Here is a 20,188-nt window from a genome sequence, read left to right on the forward strand (position 1 = left end):
TAAAACCTGTTCACGGCCCCCCCAAGGGACCCTGGATCCCTGATTGAAAACCGCTGATCTAGACCATCCCTGACAGGTGTTTGTAGGTTTTTAAGAACAGGTTAGACCAGTGGTTTTCAGACTGTGGGTCCCGACCCAGTACTGGGTAGCGGAATGTAAGGCATTTGGTCGTGGTGGCTCTGGTCAGCACCGCCGACCGGGCCTTTAAAAGTCCCATTGGTGGTGCTGCCTGGCTAATGCAGGCTAGTCCCTACCTATTCTGACACCACACTGCGCCCTGGAAGCTGACTGGGAGCCGCCCGAGGTAAACCAGTGCCCCAACCCTGCACCCCAATCCTCTTCCCCAGCCCTGAGCCCCTCCCAAACCCCTCATCCCAAGCTCCGTTGGGTCGCAGACATCAACAATTTTCTTCAACTGGGTTGCCAGAAAAAAAGTTTGAAAACCACTGGGTTAGACCAGGGGTGGCCAAACTTACTGACAGTCCGAGACACATCTGACAATCTTCAGAAGTTTGAGAGCCAGAGCGTGTCTGCTGGGGCTTGGGGCTTCAGCCCCATGGGAGGCGCCTGCCTAGGGTCAGGGCTTCAGCCCCGCAGGCCTGAAGCCCTGAACCCCAGCAGGCGTGCCTAGCAGGCCTGAAGCCCCGAGCCTCGGCAGGCACGCCCCGCAGGCCTGAAGCCCCAAGGCCCCCCATCCCACTGGGCAGAAGCTGAAGGGGACATGTCGGGGGAGCACGTGGGGGTCACACGTCCTCCCAGATTATTTTTGTTTGTGATGCCACCAGCCTCCTTCCTTCACGGCAGCTGCTGGAGGCAGCAAGCTGGGAGCTGTGGCCATGGTGAGAGGCGGCAGCGAAAGCTGAGAGCTGCTGCTTTTGCTGCTGCCTCTCCCTATGGAGCTAAAGCAGTGACCTCTCCCTGCAGCTCCCAGGTCTTTGCTGCTACCTTTGCATGGGGAGCTAATACCTGGGAGCTGCAGGGAGGGACCACTGAAGGTAAGAGGGTGTGTGTGCCTTGGGGGGCATGACTCAAACTGTTGGGAGGGGGCACATGTCTTTCACTCTCAGCAGGCACGAGTCATTTCTGGCAGAAGCTCCTAGCCCCATCACCCTGCTGCAGGGCAGAGGTGCTAAGCCTCTACCCTGCCCAGTCTGGCAGGTGAAGAATGGGGAGAGCCTGAGGGGCTCCGTGAGCTGCACTTTAACTGTAAAAGAGCCGCATGCGGCCCGCGAGTTGCAGTTTGGCCACGCTTGGGTTAGCCAATGATGGAGATTTCACAGCCTCCCTAGGTAATTTGTTCTAGTACTTAACTACCCTTACAATTAGGAAGTTTTTGTTAATATCTTACCTAAATCCACTTTGCTGCAATTTAAGCCCATTACTCCTTGTCTGGTCCTCAGTGGATAACGAGAAGAATTTATCACCCTCCTTTTTATAACCTTTTACATACTTAAAGACTTATGTTCCCCCTCAATCTTCTCTTCTCCAGACTAAACAAACCCAGGTTTTTCAATCTCTCCTTGTAGGTCATGTTTTCTAGACCTTAAGTCATGTTTGTTGCTCTCCTCTGGACTTTCTCTAGTTGTCCACATCTTTCCTGAAGTGTGGTGCTGAGAACTGGATGCAGTACTCCCATTGAAGCCTTATCAGTGCTCAGTAGAGTGGAAGAATTGCATCCGAAGAAGTGGGCTGTAGTCCACGAAAGCTTATGCTCTAATAAATTTGTTAGTCTCTAAGGTGCCACAAGTACTCCTGTTCTTCTTTTTGCGGATACAGACTAACACGGCTGCTACTCTGAAACCTGTTCTTGAGTCTTGTTTACAACGCCCTGCTAATACATCCCAGAATGGACATTGGCTTTTTTTTTTTTTTTTTTGCAATAGTATTATATTGTCGACTCATTTACTTTGTGATTCACTATAGCCCCTAGATCCTTTTCTGCAGTACTCTTTCCTACATAGTAACTTCCCATTTTATGTGTGTAATCCTTTCTAAGTGTAGTACTTTGCATTTGTCTTTATTGAATTTCATCCTGTTTATTTCAGACCATTTCTCCAGTTTGTCAAGATAGTTTTGAATTCTAACCCTGTCCTCTCAAAGCACTTGCAACCCCTCCCAACTTGGTATTGTCTGAAAACGTAATAAGTATACTCTCTATCCCATTATCCAAATCATTTATGAAAATATTGACTAGAACTGGACCCAGAACAGATCCCTGTGGGACCCCATTCAACATGCTCTTCCAGCCTGACTCTGAACTATTGATAACTACTCTTTGAGTACTGTTGTCAAACCATTTGGGCATCCACCTTATAGTAGGTTCATCTAGGCTATATTTCCCTACTCCGCAGTGTATTTCACTGTTTTTTTGATAATTAGTGAAATATAGACAATAGTATCAGGCTTTTAACTAATTCCTTTTATTTTTAAACAAATGTACACTCAGTCTTAGAAGAGTATACAAAAGTTAGATATGACAGGTTAGAGAGATCATATATCCTTTTCCACATAAAGAAAATAAACCCTACGGTACTTAAAACATGTCCAGGGATAGGGCTTTACCGGGCTTTTCTTTTTAAAGGTAGGTACGTTACAAGACTGCTAATAATAAGCAAGTCTGTCCACTTTTTGTAATGAGGAAGGAGAGAAGGACTGGTTAAAAAAATCAAAGAAAGTTTAGTAGGATTTAAAAAATGATCATAGATTTATATGGGTATATCCACAGTTAACTTTATATGGGATATGTATAAAGGATATAAACCTTCATGCTTCAGGACATCAGCCAACTATTAAGAAGAGTTAGAAAGAAACTTCCCCAGGAAGTTATTCCTTAAGTCTTCATTACAGAGACTTTGCCCTGGTGTCCGTTATACAGTTTAGTCGACGTAAGGCAGCTTACGTTGACCTATGTCAGTTTACACGCTACAGCCTTGCTCCCGCTGATGTAAGTGCCCTACTACACCGACATAACTCCACCTCCATGAAAGGTGTAGGGCTTATGTTGATAATAGTTAAGGCAACGCAGTGTCCCTGTAGACACTGTGTCATTTACATTAGCTGTTGGCTGTCGTTTTTATCAATTTCATGGCTCCATGCTGCAGTTGTGAAATTCACAAGAAAGTCCTGTCCACTCCCAGCTGGACCGCTGCTCAGGCTTCCCGCTCTGAGCCGGGCTGCCCCCTGTGCTCTTGGTTCCCTGCTCCCAGCCAGGCTGCTGCCCAGTCTCCCTGTTTGAAGCCAGGCTGCTCCTGGAGTCCTGGCTCCCTGCTAGGAGCCCGGCTGCACCGAAGCTCGTGTCTCCCTGCTGCTGTCCTCTAGTTCATTCTTTTTAGCCTGAGTTGTAAAGCTATGATTATAAGATTAAAATCTTCACCCATCCTTACTTAAGATCTGATGTAAAACTTGTGGGCCAGCAAGACAGGTCTGTGATTTCTGGCATCAGTAGATGAGTCTCATCTCCTCTTCTCCCTGCTTCCCTTTTCCAGCCTCCAAATTCTCCATTGCAATTCCTTTGCTTGAGTGCAATGTGGTGGTATTTTTCCACAGTGTGAATAATCTTTAATGTCAATCTTCAACAGCTTAGTATAAAATTATCCAGGAGTGCTGCTGATCTAGGCCTTCTTTGTTGCCTGGTGGAACTCCTGTCATCTAATATAATGAAACCTGACTCTCTTCCAGCTATTTGATTCTTCAAGTGCAGTGGCACTTCAATCCAAAGTCTTTGTGTATTAGCAGAATTTGACAATTTGACTTTATTCCATTATTTGCAAGAGGTGGTTGGTCTCTTCTTTTTCTTGTGGCTATTAGAAACAGTTTAGTAAGTCACCAGCTTACCTTGCAAGGATGTTATGGACTCTAGCAATTTGTCAGTTCTGGATAAAATCTGCAAAATTCTGTCTTCTACAGAGTGCTGCTTGAAATGCATTCCTGTTGCTGGGGAGAGGGTGAAAAAAACTGCTGATTTGCACTGAACTCAGAGGTAGTGTTGCAGGACTGTAGATGCCTCAAAGGCTTCACTGTGAAAAAGTGCTTTATCCATTTTATATTCTTTTCTGTGAATTTAAGTGGAGTCTTGTTTCCTTTGTGTAGGACTTCTCAGATGTACAGTATAGTGTTTATCTGGAGAGCACAGAAGGTATTTTAGCTGGACATCAGACCTTTTAGTGGACACTGATCAGTCTTCTCTTTATCCTGAGCAAGTCTCCACTTTTCTCTCTTATTTTTTGGTATCGTGAGGGTAGGGATGCAGTATTTGTTTTACTTTTAAGCAGTTGGTAAACTACATGTACAATACAACGATGTTCTGACTTCATAGAATATTTTTATTCAGAGAATGGCCTCTGACCAAAATGCAATCTAGCAACTGTCTACTATTGTATTTAGTGAAAATAAATGTTAATTACAAAGCCATGTAAAAAGTGAAAATAGATTTCCTGTCGTAGTGCCATTGATGCATTATTCTCCCTTCTTCATCTTTTTGAAAGCATTTACTATTTTGCTTCAATTTAAAAAAAAAGTTTGACAAAATTAGATGTTACACGTGAAGCTTGATGTGAAAATTGCTATTAAAAACCGTCATTATTACTCTAATAAAAACAATGTTACCCATAGCTAGGAAAACTTGTTCAGTCAGCTCTTGCTAAGTATCAGGGAAGCTGTAGAAATAACTAGTGAGTTACAGTTAATTCATTTCTTTTGTTTTGTTTGGAATGTATACAAATGCATTAGATTCAATTGTGCATAAACAAAAACCAAATCTAAAAAAATAGTTTAGGATTTGGAGTCTGAAATGTCCTGAAATATACTGCTCTTCATCTGTCTTAAATTTTAACAGATTCTTATGTGATTTTTCTATTATAGTTTCAAGTATATGTAAAAACTATGTTGATTCTGCTTGTTAGTCCATAATAGAATGCAAGATATTACTGTTTAATACGGTACTAATTTTTCACTCTTGATTGAAGTACAATGAATACTAGAGAGGAGTAAGGAGTAGAATCAGAAATTAAGGCAGTTTTAATTCTTGTGATTAGGTCTGTATGCAACAGAAGGATTAGCCACTGCATGTACACAGATGGTGTCTAATTGCATCAATACCATCTTAGATTTTAAACAATCATAAACTGACTGTTGTAATTACATTAGTCTATTTCAAGCACAGCATATAATTTTCTTTTTCGTTTTTGTTTCAGTTCTGTAGAAAGCGTTCTAAAAACACTTGTGAAAAGCTGTCGACCGTAAGTTCTTAACTATTTTCCAATCTTTCTGAAGCACATGCCTTTAGTATTTCTTTTCTGGAATGTGTTAGCTCCTTGGGGGTTCTTTGTACTGTCTGTGCTATTTTCTTAAGTGTAAGCTTTCTGACCCCCCCCCCCCCCTTTCCAACATAACATTTAGCATTTATAGTTGAAGTTTCAAAGTTGAACTATATTTGGTACCTTATATTTGATAAAAACCTTTGTTCTAGTGAAAAATCATTTGTTATATATTTTTTGGACAAGCCTCCTGTTTTATGGAACTAATTTTATTTCATCATTTTAAACCCACATGATACACTTTTTTTATTAGAGCTGAAGTGATGCAAATACATCAAGTTTCTATTATTTCTTCTCTGGAAATATTGTTTAACTTAATCTTTCAAGTGTGTGTGTTATCTGCTTAACAGAAATCAGTTTAATAAATTCTTGCTTCCCTAGTCCTGCTATCCTGAAAGCTGATATCATAATGGAATGGTCTGTTGCTTTACTTGATACAATTTAGAGTAATCTTTTAAGTTAGAAGTTAAGACCTACTTTTGGGCCTACTTATGGAAGGGAGTGGGGCAGGTGGGAGGAGGGAGAAGAGTGTAAAAACATTATTTTGATAAATTTTGAATCCTCCTTAGTCATTTTTCTACAGCTGTTGTCTCAAATGTATCAATTTGAGTGATCTTTTACTTTTGGGAGAGTTTTTTTTTTTTTTTTTAGTTTCCTCAACCACATGTTTGAGCCTGAGATTCCTGTGGTTTGTTTTTTATAGTAACCTGTTTTGATTTCACTTTAAAGGCAATAACTAAGGGCGCACTCTGCACAATGTCAAAACAAAGTGTTTGTGTGTTTTAAAATATACTCTTTTACTCTAAGCTCAAATCTTAGTTGAAAACTAATAAAAAGTTAAGTGGAAAGCCACATAGCATTTAAAAAAAAAAAAAAAAAGCCAGAATATCACTAGATAAGTCCTAAACCAATCTTTGTAATCTGCAGCCATGATTTTGTCTTTTTCCATATCACCTCAGTCATATCCACTATCCACAGTGCATATGCGCTCACCCTGGTCTAGAGTTTTCTATAGTGCTCTATACTAATTGACTTATAGGAGTCTGAGATATACAAGGAATGCAGTTGAGAGGTCTGGTAGCTCTTTTCTGGCCTATGTGAAATAATGATATCCATTGTTCACTTTCTTGTGAGCAGGTGATCCAGATTATAAAACCATTCCCACATTTGGCATCTCTTAAATATTACTGGCAGAGAGACCAAGGTTTGAATGGCTATCTAGAGGTAATCACCCCAGGCTGGTGTTGAGAAGCTTTGGCAGGGCAGAGTGAGGGAATTCTGCACTGATGCTGGTTGTTCAGTGCCATTTTTTTTGGACAAATGAAGGAATTTGGTTTTTAAGGCTGACAATCTACAGCTGCCTATTAAGCCGCACGCAGGGGCTCAGGGCTGCGGTGGGGAGAGGCGCCTCTCCCCACTGGCCCCAGTGCAGGCCTGCCCCAGACTTGCCACAGCCAGGGGAGAGATGCCCCTCCCTGTCTGCCAAAGCGTGACCTGCTGCAGTGGGGAGAGGTGCCTCTCCCCGCCAGCCCCAGGGGGGACCTGCCCCGGACTTGCCACTGCCAGGGGAGAGGAGCCCCTCCCTCGGCCCGGCCCAGCCATGCCGGAGCTGCCACGGCCGGGGAGAAGTGCCTCTCCTCAAGGCCCGAGCTGCTGCAGTGAGAGAGGGCGGGGGGGGGGGGGGGGGAGTCGCTCCCCACTGCAGCCCCGGGACAGCCTGTAGGCCAAACCCCTCATCCCTGGTCCCACCCTAGAGCGCCCCCCTCCCCCCGCATCCCAACAGTCTGCCCCAGCCCTGAGCCCACACCCGCACCCCAAACCCCTCATCCCCAACCCCACCCTAGAGCGCCCCCCCCCTGCATCCCAACAGTCTGCCCCAGCCCTGAACCCACGCCCGCACCCTTTATTTTTTTTGAAGGCTGAGTGAGGCTGAGGATTTATTGGGTTACTGGTCTGGTTCTTATCTCTTTCTTTATAACAATATGGCCCTTACACCATAACATCTCAGTGCACAGTTTAGCTTTAAAATTAAAATTCATAGCAAAAATAAATTGATAAAGTGCAAATTAAGACTTCCCCTTTTTTAGGTATTTTCCAGAAAATGCCTCCATGGAGATGCTAGATGAATGGCGGCCTTTAATGTGCCCATTTGATGTTACCATGCAAAAGGCCATCACCTATTTTGAATTATTTCTACCCACTTCCCTTCCTCCAGAACTTCAACATAAAGGTTTTAAGTAAGTATATGTCAAAATTTTAAAGTTATTTTTATTCTTTGTTGGGTAATACCATGTTACATGGCCAAGGCATTGCCTGTTAATTGGTGGTTTATGAAGTTGCGCATCATGCAAGTAGATTCATATATCGGTTCTGATAAATATGTATATCTGGTAGTCATGTCTTTTGAAATTGCATTGTAATGAACATCATTCTAGGAGTGCATCTAACAGTTGTAATTTTGCTGCTTCAAAAATAGTTCTTAGAATAGTTGAAAATTGTAAGCCTTTGACTTCTAGGGCAGGGAAGTAGGAGGTACCTTTGTTTTAGAACACCAGCTGTTACTTACGTTTCCAACCATCCATTTCTTTCTCCATACAAAAAATGGGAAGAGTTCCCCAGGGTCACTACTCTGTCCTTTCAGCTCTTCCTTCATTACACCACATGCTTCTTGATATCTTGTTGCCATTATTTAAAAAAAAAAAAAAAGTTCTTTTAACTTTTTTTTTTTTTTGGAGTGCCTTTTTCTGAATTTACATAAAATACCATATGTACTCGTTCATAAGCCGAATATTTTTGGTAAAAAAGTGACGCATCAAAGACCGGGGGTCGGCTTATAAATGGGTCTACACCAAAATTTGATGATTTTAAACTCTATGGCAGGGATCGGCAACCTTTGGCACGTGGCTCCCCAGGGTAAGTACCCTGGCGGGCCGGGCCGGTTTGTTTACCTGCCGCGTCCACAGGTTCGGCCGATTGTAGCTCCCATTGGCTGCAGTTCGCCGCTCCAGGCCAATGGCGGCGCGGGCCGAGGGATGTGCTGGCCGCTGCTTCCCGCCGCCCCCATTGGCCTGGAGCGGCGAACCGCGCCCAGTGGGAGCCGCGATCGGCCGAACCTGCAGACGCGGCAGGTAAACAAACTGGCCCGGCCTGCTAGGGTGCTAACCCTGGCAAGCTGTGTGCCAAAGGTTGCAGATCCCTGCTCTATGGAATCATTGAATTGAATATCTAATACATTGTCGTTTTGTTTACCTGGAGCGTCTGCAGGCACGGATCCCCTCAGCTCCCTGTGGCTGCGGTTCGCCGTTCTCAGCCAATGGCGCGCCACGTCTCGCAGCTCCCATTGGCTGCCAATGGTGCCACAGGGAGCTGAGGGGCTCCATGCCTGCAGACGCTCCAGATAAACAAAATGTCCCGACCTGCCAGCGGCTTACCCTGACGGGCTGGGAGCCAAAGTTTTCCAACCCCTGCAATATAGGATCGGCTTATGAAAGGGTCATACAGTTTTTGCTATTTTTACTTATCCATCTTGGGGGGTTGGCTTATAAACGAACGGGCTAATGAACGAGTATATACGGTATACAAATTTAGCATATCTAGTGATGTACCTTGGTTGGCAAGGCTGCAGACTTCGGTGAATGCTTAGTTTCCTCTGGCTTTTTCAGACACCATCTGCAAGGCCAAATTGCTGTTGGCCCCCAAAGGGAGTGAGCTTTTAGTGAACCAGGGTCAAGTGTTCCTGGTGAGCATCAAGATTTTGCACTAGTACTAACTGCTTTAACATAGACTGTGCCAGATCTGTGCTTTAGCACTCTCTCATTATCCAGCTGCACTGTTAAGTCAGTGAAATCCATATCCTCACAGCATCAAATGAATATATTACTTGGGTGGGACACTAAATTGAAGTCTTCACTGTAAAGTGCCAATTTTTGGCCAGCCTTTAGTGGCCATTATTTGACCACTGTGGCCTTACATGGTCTTCTTTTGACTCCTGGGCATGGACTCTTCATGACTCTAGTTATGCCGTTCCACTTAGCATTGATGCTGGTAACTCAGGCTCAGAGTTCTTGGATCACCTGTGCAGCCTGACAATCTCTTATCAGCACATTGCTTGAAGTATATTCAAGTTCATCTTGCATCATGCCAGTTGAAGCTTGGTTCTGTTGCAGAATCCCCGTGGAGTTCTCTGAGCAACGGTGTGTGCTGACTGTCGCCATCTAGATTTGTACTCCAGGCCTTAATGTGTTAGGAAATTGTGTGTGTACTGAAGCTCCCAAGGCATTCTGTGTGACTGAACTTGGGTGTATCTGGATTTGATGCCTGCTCTAGCACCATTGACATACCCACATCATGTGTTAATACAGCAGTTTGGGACATATCTCTGTGATCACGGTGATAGTGAAAATGGACATTCTTAATTTGTTACCTGAAGGTAATATAAGAGACAGGGATAATCTTCCAAATCTCCCTCTATCTCTGGGGACTGAGGCAAAAGACCAGAACCTCCTTCCTCTGAGTATAAAAATCTTCACCTCTCATTATTGATAGCAGCTACTGTAAGTCCATTGCATTTGGTCCACCAAGGACCCAAAGCTATTTTAGCTTTCCCTATGAATACTAAAATTAGTTCCACTGACACCTGTAATTATCAGGTGTCTGAGTGGCTTATTGCATTTGAAACCGCCCATAGGTGCTGACTTGGTGCTCCAGGGCTGGAGCACCCACGCGGAAAAAATGGTGGGTGCTGAGCACCCACCGGTAACCCTCCTATGAGCTCTCCCCAGCTCCTCCCATCTGCCGTGATCAGTTGTTTCGCAGTGTTCAGGAGGCTCGAGGGAGTGGGGGGAGGAGCAAGTACGTGGCGCGCTCGGTGGATGGGGTGGAACTGGGTGGGAAGAGGTGTAACGGTGGGGGGGGGGGGAAGAGTCAGGATGTGGTCTGGGGGAAGGGGTTTAGTGCGGGTGGGACCTGGGAAAGAGCTGGGGGTCGAGCACCCCCTGGCACTTTGGAAAGTCGCCATCTGTGAAATCACCCATTAAAAAGTCTCTGGTTACATGTGATATTAAGTTGGTCATTAGAAAACTGATGAAACCTCTTGAATTTCTTGATGTTTGTAACATGGAAAAAGTGACCTCAGTGAGTTAGCTTGAGGTGTTACTGACTTCCACCCCACCCTGTTTTAAAAGGATAGTGTGATGATATTTGGTTATCCTAAATTCTTCCCCAAAGTGGTGTTGGAGTTCTCCCTTAAACAGTCAGTCTTCCTGTCAACATTCTCCCCAGGACTGAAGGCACTTCCTGGGGAAACTGTTCTCCATTAACTTGATGTGAAAAGATTATCTGAAGTGGATTAGAGCTCACAGTACACATAGGTGTCAAATTCATTCTCTGAAGAGAGCCATACTGCATTTTTTTATGATCTGTGATCTGCACCTATGTTGTTCAGGGTCATACGCTACCCTCTATCCACAGCAGATCTACTGATTAACAATGGGAGTTTTGCATAAAGACTGAAGGAGAGTATGGCTCTTATGGAATAATAACTGAACTTCAATAACTGAACATTACCATTTTCTTTGAAATCGCTCAGTGCTGGTGGGAAATGAGGCAGAGCAATTTAGGTAATTCGCATGTGCAGTTACCCATCTTCTGAATACAGTTATGGTAATTGTGAAAGTTAGGTGCACAGGTATGCCTCTGATTATTTGATAAACTTGCTTTTAGTAACATCAGGTGTCACTGAAATAAATTGGGGTAGCTTGCATATCTCAGAGCTGTTTCAGGCTGTCACTGGAAGTCATATCTAAATGGCTGTTGGATTGCACATCTCATTGCTATGCTTTTTCAAGCCTACCACTTCAAGGTCATATTAAAGCTGTTGCTCCAACCAGCTTCTGAACAGATCTTGACCAGAAGAATATGCAGGACAGCCCTTTTTTTTTTTTTTTTTTTTTTAAACTATTATTGTCGTTATCAAGGTGTATATTACCTTATTTTTCCAGACCTTGCTGATGTGGGTCTCTGTATATGGTTCTGTGTTTACACCTACAGTGGTATCCTTTTTTGTTGTTGAACATCTAAAAGTATGGATCTATTGTAAGGCAGCTGCTGTTGAATAAGAGAATTTCTTGTAATTCTTTCTTTCTGAGGGTGTTTTGAGTTACATTGATCACCGCTCAACCACCTCAGAATTGGATTTTTCAACTACACCTCTACCCCGATAGAATGCGACCCAATATAACATGAATTCGGATATAACGCGGTAAAGCGCCACCCGAGCCCCGCTGCTTTACCGCGTTATATCTGAATTTGTGTGGAGCTCCGGGCCCTTTAAATCCCTGCCCGAGCCCCGCTGCCAGAGCTCTGGCGGTGATTTAAAGGGCCCGGGGCTCCCCGCAGCAGCTGGAGCATCGGGCCCTTTAAATCACCGCCGGGGAAGCCGGTCCAGTCTGGCACAGCGTACCGGCTTTTGCAGGTATGCCGTACCAGACTGAACCCGATATAACGCGGTCTCTCACCTATAAGACGGTGAGAGTTTTTGGCTCCTGAGGACCATGTTATATCAGGGTAGAGGTGTATCTTGTAAAATAAGCACACTTCAGTCATTTATTAATCTTTCCACTTTTTCGATGAAAGCAGAGAATATTGGAAACACTAAGATTAGCGAAGTTTCAGCAGCAGAGTTGGCATGCATTACTGCCTCTTAGAAGCCAGTGGTTTAGAATTTTGTGTTATGGTAATTTATGAGTCACATTATTACCTAGAAGGCTTAGGGTGGGGATCAGTTATACTGTAAATGCCTTCAGAGAACAAGAATTACAGATAATTAGCCTTTTTTTTTTTGAGTTACTTCCAAGCCTTCCAGTTCTCCTTACTCTTAAGTTTCCTTTCCTACTTAGTTGTTTCTCCTTCCTTTTCTCTCCTCCTTTCTGTAGGTTTTAATAAAAATTGCAATTCTGAGAGAGGAGGCTCTTGCTATTGATAGTGTGGAAAAAGAGATGAAGAATGATTCATTAGAACAACAACCTTTTTGTTTTGCTAGAAAATAATTAAGTTTAAGGCTGCGAGTCTGTCATGGAAGTCATGGATTCCATGACTTTCTGGGACCTCTGTGACTTCTGCAGCAACTGGTACGGCTGGTCTGGGGGCCACTGCTGGGGTAGTCTCGGACCACCGCGTCCCCCACCCCCGTCCGAGCAGCAGCCACTGCTCCTCCCAGGCCACTGCACCTCCCCGCCCCCCAGCAGCAGCGGGGATCCTGCACTGTGCACTGCTACCCGGCTTCCCCGCCCCCAGCAGCAGCAAGAATTTGGGTGAGGAAAGGGGCTCATGGCTGCGGCAGAGGGTTGGGGCGCAGGAGGGGGTGAGGGCTCCGGTTGGCACTTACCTCAGGGAGCTCCCCAGAATTTGTGACATGTTCCTAGGTGGAGGTGTGGCCAGGCAGCTCCATGCACTGTCTCCGCCCGCAGGTGCCACCCCCACAGCTCCCATTGGCCGTGGTTCCCCTGGCCAATGGGAGCTGCGGAGCCAGCCCTCAGGGCTGGGGCAGCACGTAGAGCCCCCCTGGCCATGTCTCTACCTAGGAGCTGAGAGACATGTCGCCGCTTCTGGCGATCTTCATGGGCTGTGCCCCTCCCCCCTCCGCCGCCCCCCCGAGCACCTGCAGTGCCCCATGGCCACCCCCTGCCCCAGAGCACCCAACATTTAGTCAGGGGTATGTAGTACACGTCATGGACAGGTCACGGGACGTGAATTTTTGTTTACTGCCCATGACCTGACCATGACTTTTACTAAAAATACCCGATACTAAAACGTAGCCTTAATTAAGTTACACCTATAATATTTCTTATGAATACATGAACTATATGGTGGCTTCTCCAGTTCATACATGTTCTAAGATGCACTCACTCACCTCCATTAAACTTAACAAGCTGAATTAAGTAATTCCTCTGTAGTCAGTTAAAGGTATGGCAGTTACAAATTTGGGAAGCCTGAGATAACAAAGAACTGGAGAGATATGAGAGATGTAAATCTATGTGCATGTATTAAATGGGCTTGAGAAGAAGGATTTTATTACATTCACATTAGTAAATTTACTGCAACCCCCAAATAACCCCCACTTCTCTATCCCCACTCAATTATACAAACTCCATGGGACACCACAGATTTTCCCAAACCCCACTGCTTCCTTCTCCAGCCTCCAACCCCAGTATGCCCAGGTCCCCTTTATGAATTTCCCCTCTGAACCTTGCCCCCCCTTAAATATCTCCCCTTCCCCATTGAGCCTCAGTGCCCAAGTCCCCCATTAGTCCCAGGAACTCCTTTCCTATCTCCCCATAGATATTCCCTGGGTGGGGGATGTTGCAGAGTGAACCCACCCTGCACTTACCCCACAGCAACAGCTCCTGCAGCTCCTGTCCTGCAGGACTAGCTGGGCTGAGCTCCACGCGTTGTGACTGGATTGGAGGCTTGGGGGATGGTCATGCCCCTGAAAGGGGCTGGGGGGAGGCCCGGGTGGGATATTGCCGAGCGAGACCATCCCGCACTCACCCGGCTGCTGCTGCTTCTGTCTCACTGGGCTGCCTGGGCTCAGACAGTCACTCAATTTTGGTCTCTTCCCCTCCCCATGTCATGTTGGAGAGGTGGCTGGGCCAAACCTGAGAAGTGCTGTGGACCCTGTGCACCAGATTGCAATGCCCAGAGCAGGAGCCCAGCCAGCCCCGTGAGGCAGGAGCTGCTACTTCAGGTTGAGTTTTCCATTTTATGTTTTTTTTTTATTTTGTTGTTTTGCCTTTGCAAAAACTATATGGGCCTCTAACAATTACTTTCCTTATCTTATCTCCAACACTCCTGTTAATACACCCCAGAACGATGCAAGTCTTTTTCATAACTGCATCACGTTGTTGGGTTCTATTCAATTTGTGATCTACTATTAATTCCCTGATCTTTTTCAGCTGTACTACCGCCAAGCCATTTGTTCCTCATTTAGTAGTTGTGCATTTGATTTTTCCTTCCTGAATGTAGTACTGTGACTCATGACCAGAAAGGGTTAAACATCCTACAGGATGAATGACTCAAATTCAACCCTTAAAGAGGTATGGGAGATAATGTTGGTGTTTTTGTGAATCATAGAATCATAGAAGATTAGGGTTGGAAGAGACCTCAGGAGGTCATCTAGTGCAACCTCCTGATCAAAGCTAACACCAGTGCCAGTCAGTAGGGGGGAAAAAATACTTGGATTAGTGAAAAAGAGACCAGGAGAAAAAGTGCTTGAAACTGACTAGTAGAGTGGAGATGAAATGTGTGCCTGATGGAGGAGGAGAGTTTGGTGTAGTGCTGAAATGACTGGTTTGATTTCATTTTCTTGCAGGCTTTGGTTTGATGAATTTATAGGCCTTTGGTTTTCAGTTCAGAATCTTCCACAATGGGAGGGGGTGAGTATTTACTTTTCCTAATCTTGTAGAGTAGTAGTATATAAATAGAGCTGAAAGGTGCTTGTAAATAAACCTGAAATATTTAACTTGAACACTCTCACATCAAGTTCCATTTTCTCTCCCTTTTCTCTAATGTGGGGGAAAGAGGTGGTAATTTCATGACTCCCAACAAGCTGTTGATTGAGTAAACAAGCCAGCAGTTTTGCTTGTTGGGCAGTTTATAATTGCTCTCTCATGCAGCTTTCCTTTTTAACCTTTAGAATGTTAGCATTTTCCAGACTACCAGTCAATCCTTATGGGAATGCAAAGGGCTATTGTGTTATCGTTTATAATTCTATGAAATCCCACCAATATAACAGAATCCCATAGTTCAGTATCCCTAATATGAAAGAGAAATGGGGGTGGAGTTTTTGTTTGTATTTTAGTCATGAATATTAAAAGAAGTAACAAGTGAGGTGGGGATCTCAGCGCAGGAAGTGTAATGATTTCTCAGATATTTACATTAACCATTACTTTCACTTCCTTATTTATGCTCCATGTGACATTGATGAATGTGATCTTAAAATCTCTCTTGCTGAGTGAACTGATATTTTGCCTCTGTGGCTACTCATGAAATGGGCCTACAGTTCTTCTGTTAGAAATGTATGTTATGGAATATTGACCTGTTTTATTTATTTGTTTATTTATTTCCCAGCATCTAGTAAACCTTTTTGCTCGCTTGGCCACTGACAACATAGGGTACATAGACTGGGATCCATATGTACCAAAGGTAATATCTATTATTTTTACAAGTGATATTGTTTACCCTGCAATAATATTACACTGACCCTGAAGATATATTTCAGTGTAGGCAATACCAAACATAAATATTCTCTGTAGTCTCTGTTTTGGCCTCGTATAACCATATTTTCAAGCTAGGTATGTGCAGTTGAAAATCTGAATTAACTCTGTGTATAGCTTTGGGAGTTGGCAGTCTTCATCAGTTGACTCAAAAGGGTATTACTGTATTGCACCACCCTTCTGTAAACAATTATGCATGTGAATAACTTTAAATGCACAAGTAATCCCACTTGCAAGAATGAGACCAAGTATGGAACTCCTTTTGAATTAGTTGATGCACAGCACATACACGCTGAATCTCTGACTTTTGATTTCGAGCTGTTCATAGCATTTTAATACACCTCTACTCCGATATAACACGACCCAATATAACATGAATTCGGATATAAAGCGGTAAAGCAGTGCTTTGGGGGGGCGGGGCTGCGCACTCCAGCGGATCAAAGCAAGTTCGATATAATGCGGTTTCACCTATAACACAGTAAGATTTTTTGGCTCCCGAGGACAGCGTTATATCTGGGTAGAGGTGTATATTAAAATCTTCTGGTGTAAACCAGCTTTTGCCAACTTGGATCAGATTTTGAGGTAGCATGCACATTTTCAAAAGTCCAAAGCTATTTTTGTTTCAGACAATTCCAAATTTGAGTTAATAATGATATAGTGGAATATTTGCTTTTTCTTTGTTGTCACAATGGTCTGAACACTACAGAATTCAGGCCAGCTTCCTTGGAAATAGTCCAATTGCATATTGGTATTGAGAAGGATCATATTAATGGCTTTGTGAGGCTAAGTGTAAGTTGTAAGAATACCAGAAAGTTGGAAAGAGTATTTTGGCCAACATTTTTGTGTCTCTTTAACTGCTGGCTCATATAGTTACCTGTCCCTTCTTACTGAGAAAACAAGTGAAATTGTGTGACTGATACTTTTAGATATTGCTTGCTTTATTTATTTTAGGAAATTCAGACACAACTTTTTTCACTGGATATTAAACGTATGAAATAAATCTCCAGAGAGCTACTAGTCTCATAACACAAGAACTAGGGGTCACCAAATGAAATTAATATGCAGCAGGTTTAAAACAAACAAAAGGAAGTATTTTTCAGCAATGCAGTAAACATGTGGAACTCCTTGCCAGAGGATGTTGTGAAGGCCAAGACTATAACAGGGTTCAAAAAAGAACTAGATAAGTTCATAGAGGATAGGTCCATCAATGGCTGTTAGCCAGGATGGGCAGAGATGATGTTCCTAACCTCTGTTTGCTAGAAACTGGGGAATGAGCGACAGGGGATGGATCATTTGATGATCACCTGTTCTGTTCATTCCCTCTGGGGAACCTGGCCTTGGCCACTGTTAGAAGACAGGATACTGGGCTAGATGGACCTTTGGTCTGACCCAGTATGGCCATTCTTATGTTCTTAGTCTCCTCACATCTAAATGATCATCGCTTAAATTTTGAATCCTTCATCAGGGGTAAATGTTAACTTCATCAGTTTCCTCAATATTTTGGGTGCTTTATTGCTGAAATTTGGTTTCTTACGAAAAGATTAAATCCCATTTCTCTCATAATATAAACACTTGTTCTTCTTCGAGTGATGGTCCCTATGTGGATTCCAATTGCGGGTGCGCATTTGCGTCATGCGCCAGAGCGGGAACTGCTCATAGTAGCATCTGTTGACCCGCACGTGCGTCAACCGCGCGGTGCATCCGAGGCTTTAAGGAGCTGTGTAGGTCAACGCTGCTCCAGTTCACTCTTACCACCGCATGGCCAGAGTCAGAACCCATGTTCTTCGGTGCTCTTAGCTTGCTTTGAGCACTGTGTTTCTCCTTTATCTCCTGTATATAGTTCTTTCTTAGTGTAGTTGTCTGTTCTAGTTTCCCCATCCTTAGTTAGTAAGAAAGATTAATTAATTAATTTCCCCCTTGATGGGAACTTTCCCCAGCCAGGGGACTATGCCCCAGCAAGCCAGGTTTAAGTACTGCGCTTCTTGCCTTCCCTTGTTCTCTGTGAGCGATAAGCATCCACGCTGCCTCTGCTGCCTCAGCGAGGCACACGTCGCTGTGCATTGCTCTATTTGCCGCTCGTTACCACCCTGAACTTGGGAACCTTGTGAACTTCGCCTCCATAAATTCCTTATGGAGGAGGCAATGCGCCCCTGTGTGCCACCGTATCCGGCTCTGGCAGGTCTATCGGACTATTGATCAGCACTGGCGGCCAGCGCCACTCCTGTCCCGTCCCGCCCGGCACTGGTGGCGCTGCTGCATCTGCCCAAGCACCATTGTGTGCATAAGAAGCACACACTGGGGCACAAGGGGATCGCCCCAAACGCATTATTTCCTCCCCAAGCCACGGCAAGTCAGGTGAGAAGTCGCACGCTGACAATCAGGCCCCCTCTTCCAAAAGTCACACTCTGAGCATAAGTCCCGGCACCGTTCTCCAATGGCACCAACCTCGGCCTTGGTGACAGCTCTGCTGCCTTCGCCTCTACCGCTGTCCACACCGCCGGGACCATCTTGTGTCTCCTGTCCTGTTCTGCGCACGCCGGGATGCCTATCCCTGTTGACACCTGCAGCTTAGCTGAGGCTGCCGTCCCCGCTGCGGCCTGCACTGCTGGCTGCCCTTGGTCCTCCATCCCTGATTGAGGAGCCTCTCCTGTTGATGGACTGCCCTCCAATGCCTCCCGCTGCTCTACCGGTCCCATTGGTATTGACGGCTCCGCTGCTACCGGACCCATCCTCCAAATCGGACTGGTCCTCTGACACGAACCCCGCCTTCTTGCTGGTCTGTTCTTACAGCCCGGATGCCAGAGGGCAGCCCTACCAGCCAACTTTAATGGAGGTTTGCCAACCTGTGGTTTGCCTACCCAAGGGGACCATCGGTTCCTAGCGACCCCTAAGCCCGACCCTATTGGGCTGCTTGGGATCCATACCAACGTTATATGCTCCGCCAGCCCTCTCCATCCACTACCACCGTTTACAATGCTCCTTCAGACACTCCCGCTCCACTGGCCCTGCAGGTCCGCATCGGTGCCTTTTCATTGCCTGATGAAGCGTTCATTCCTCCCTCCATCTCGCCTCCTATTGATCATGCCCGGTATCAGGCCCTCAACCCATATGGTCACTGCCCTCAACCTTCCCGTGGGGGACATCCAGGATCCCCAGGACCAGTTCCTTGATATTCTTCAGTCTCCTGGCCCTGCTTGTACTGCCTTGTCCATCCACGACACCATCCTTCACCCAGCACACGCTGGCTTCCTGCATACTCACTCCAAAGTGGGCGTAGTGTCGCTATTTTGTGCCGGCCCAGGGTATGGACTTCCATTTCCAGCACCCACTTCAGAATTCCCTGGTGGTCCAGGCGGCCATGGAGCGCGCCCACCACCACCATTTTCGGTCCATGCCTCCTGACCAGGTAACCAAAATACTCAACCTCATCAGGCGCAAGGTTTACTGCTCTGCAGACCTCCAATTATGTATTGCCAGCCATCAGGTGGCCAAATACGACTTCTATTCCTATACCAAACTGGCTTTGTTCCTCAACTTCTTTCCCCCGTATAAACAGGATTTTCAGTCACTCATAGAGGAGGGAAAATTGGTGGCCAAAGTCACCCTTCAGACTGCAGTGGACTCCGATGACACTGTCACCTGCTCCCTAGCCTCTGGGGTAGTGCTCCTTTTGACCTACAACCCGCAGTGTGACCCTGTCACCAAACCGGTCCCTCTCCCCACTTCTGTACTCACGTCCCTCGTTTGGTGGTACAACCCATCCTGGCGGACATCCCATTCATGCCTCCAGTGCCATGCACCACCCCCACCACTGATGCCTACCTGGCAAGCTGGGGCACGCATGTGGACGGACATGCAGCCAGGGCCTCTGGTCGCCCAGAAAGGCAAGAATGCACATCAGCGTTCTTGAACTTCGCGCCATTCACTTAGCCTGCAGAATGCTCCTGCCACTGCTCCGCTCCTGCCATGTCCAACTGCTCTCCAACAACGTGCAATGGTTGTCTATGTCAACAAGTAGGATGGGGCATGTTCCCCCTCCCGCTGTGCAAACGCCATCCTCCTCTGGAATTGGTGCCTCAAACACGACATCACTCTCCATGCTGTGCATCTTCCTAGCACGAGTAACTCTCAGGCAGACACCCTCAGTTGCTCTTTCCATTCCAACCACGAATGGGAACTCCATGACCCCACACTCCACTCTGTTTTTTGCCAGTGGGGGACACCTCGCTGGGATTTCTTTACCACGACAGACAATCTCAAACTTCCTCTCTTCTGTTCCAGGGGAGCCCTTGGTCTGGGATCTCAGGGCGAAGCCCTTCTACTTTCTTGGACCACCTTTCTTCCACTGTGCCTTCCTGCCCATTCCCCTGTTTCCACAAGTCCTACACAAAATACAGTGGGATCAGGCAACCGTCATCTTTGTGGCCCCCACTTGGCCTCAGCAGTACTGCTTTACGGCCCTCCTTCTCCTTTCCATCTACCCCCTAGTTTGCCTCCCCAATCTCCTGACGCAACCCATGGCCGCATCCGACACCTCAACCCCAGCCCTCTTCACCTCATGGGCTGGTATTTGGATGGAGCTCGCGGATAGACGCGGCATGC

General features: G+C 45.7%; 1 protein-coding gene across 2 annotated transcripts in view; it reads left to right on the forward strand.

Moving 5' to 3' along the window:
* Positions 1 to 20,188, forward strand: part of PSME4 (proteasome activator subunit 4) — a 222,208-nt gene that overhangs the window by 42,840 nt on the left and 159,180 nt on the right. For both annotated transcript variants that reach the window (XM_005307349.5, XM_005307350.5), the window contains 4 exons: positions 5,193 to 5,237; positions 7,403 to 7,552; positions 14,683 to 14,746; positions 15,441 to 15,515. In XM_005307349.5, the coding sequence (XP_005307406.2) occupies positions 5,193 to 5,237; positions 7,403 to 7,552; positions 14,683 to 14,746; positions 15,441 to 15,515 (334 nt within the window). The remainder of the gene's footprint in view (positions 1 to 5,192; positions 5,238 to 7,402; positions 7,553 to 14,682; positions 14,747 to 15,440; positions 15,516 to 20,188) is intronic.

This window comes from Chrysemys picta, chromosome 3 (genome assembly GCF_011386835.1).
Source record: "Chrysemys picta bellii isolate R12L10 chromosome 3, ASM1138683v2, whole genome shotgun sequence".
NCBI classification, from domain to species: Eukaryota; Metazoa; Chordata; order Testudines; family Emydidae; genus Chrysemys; species Chrysemys picta.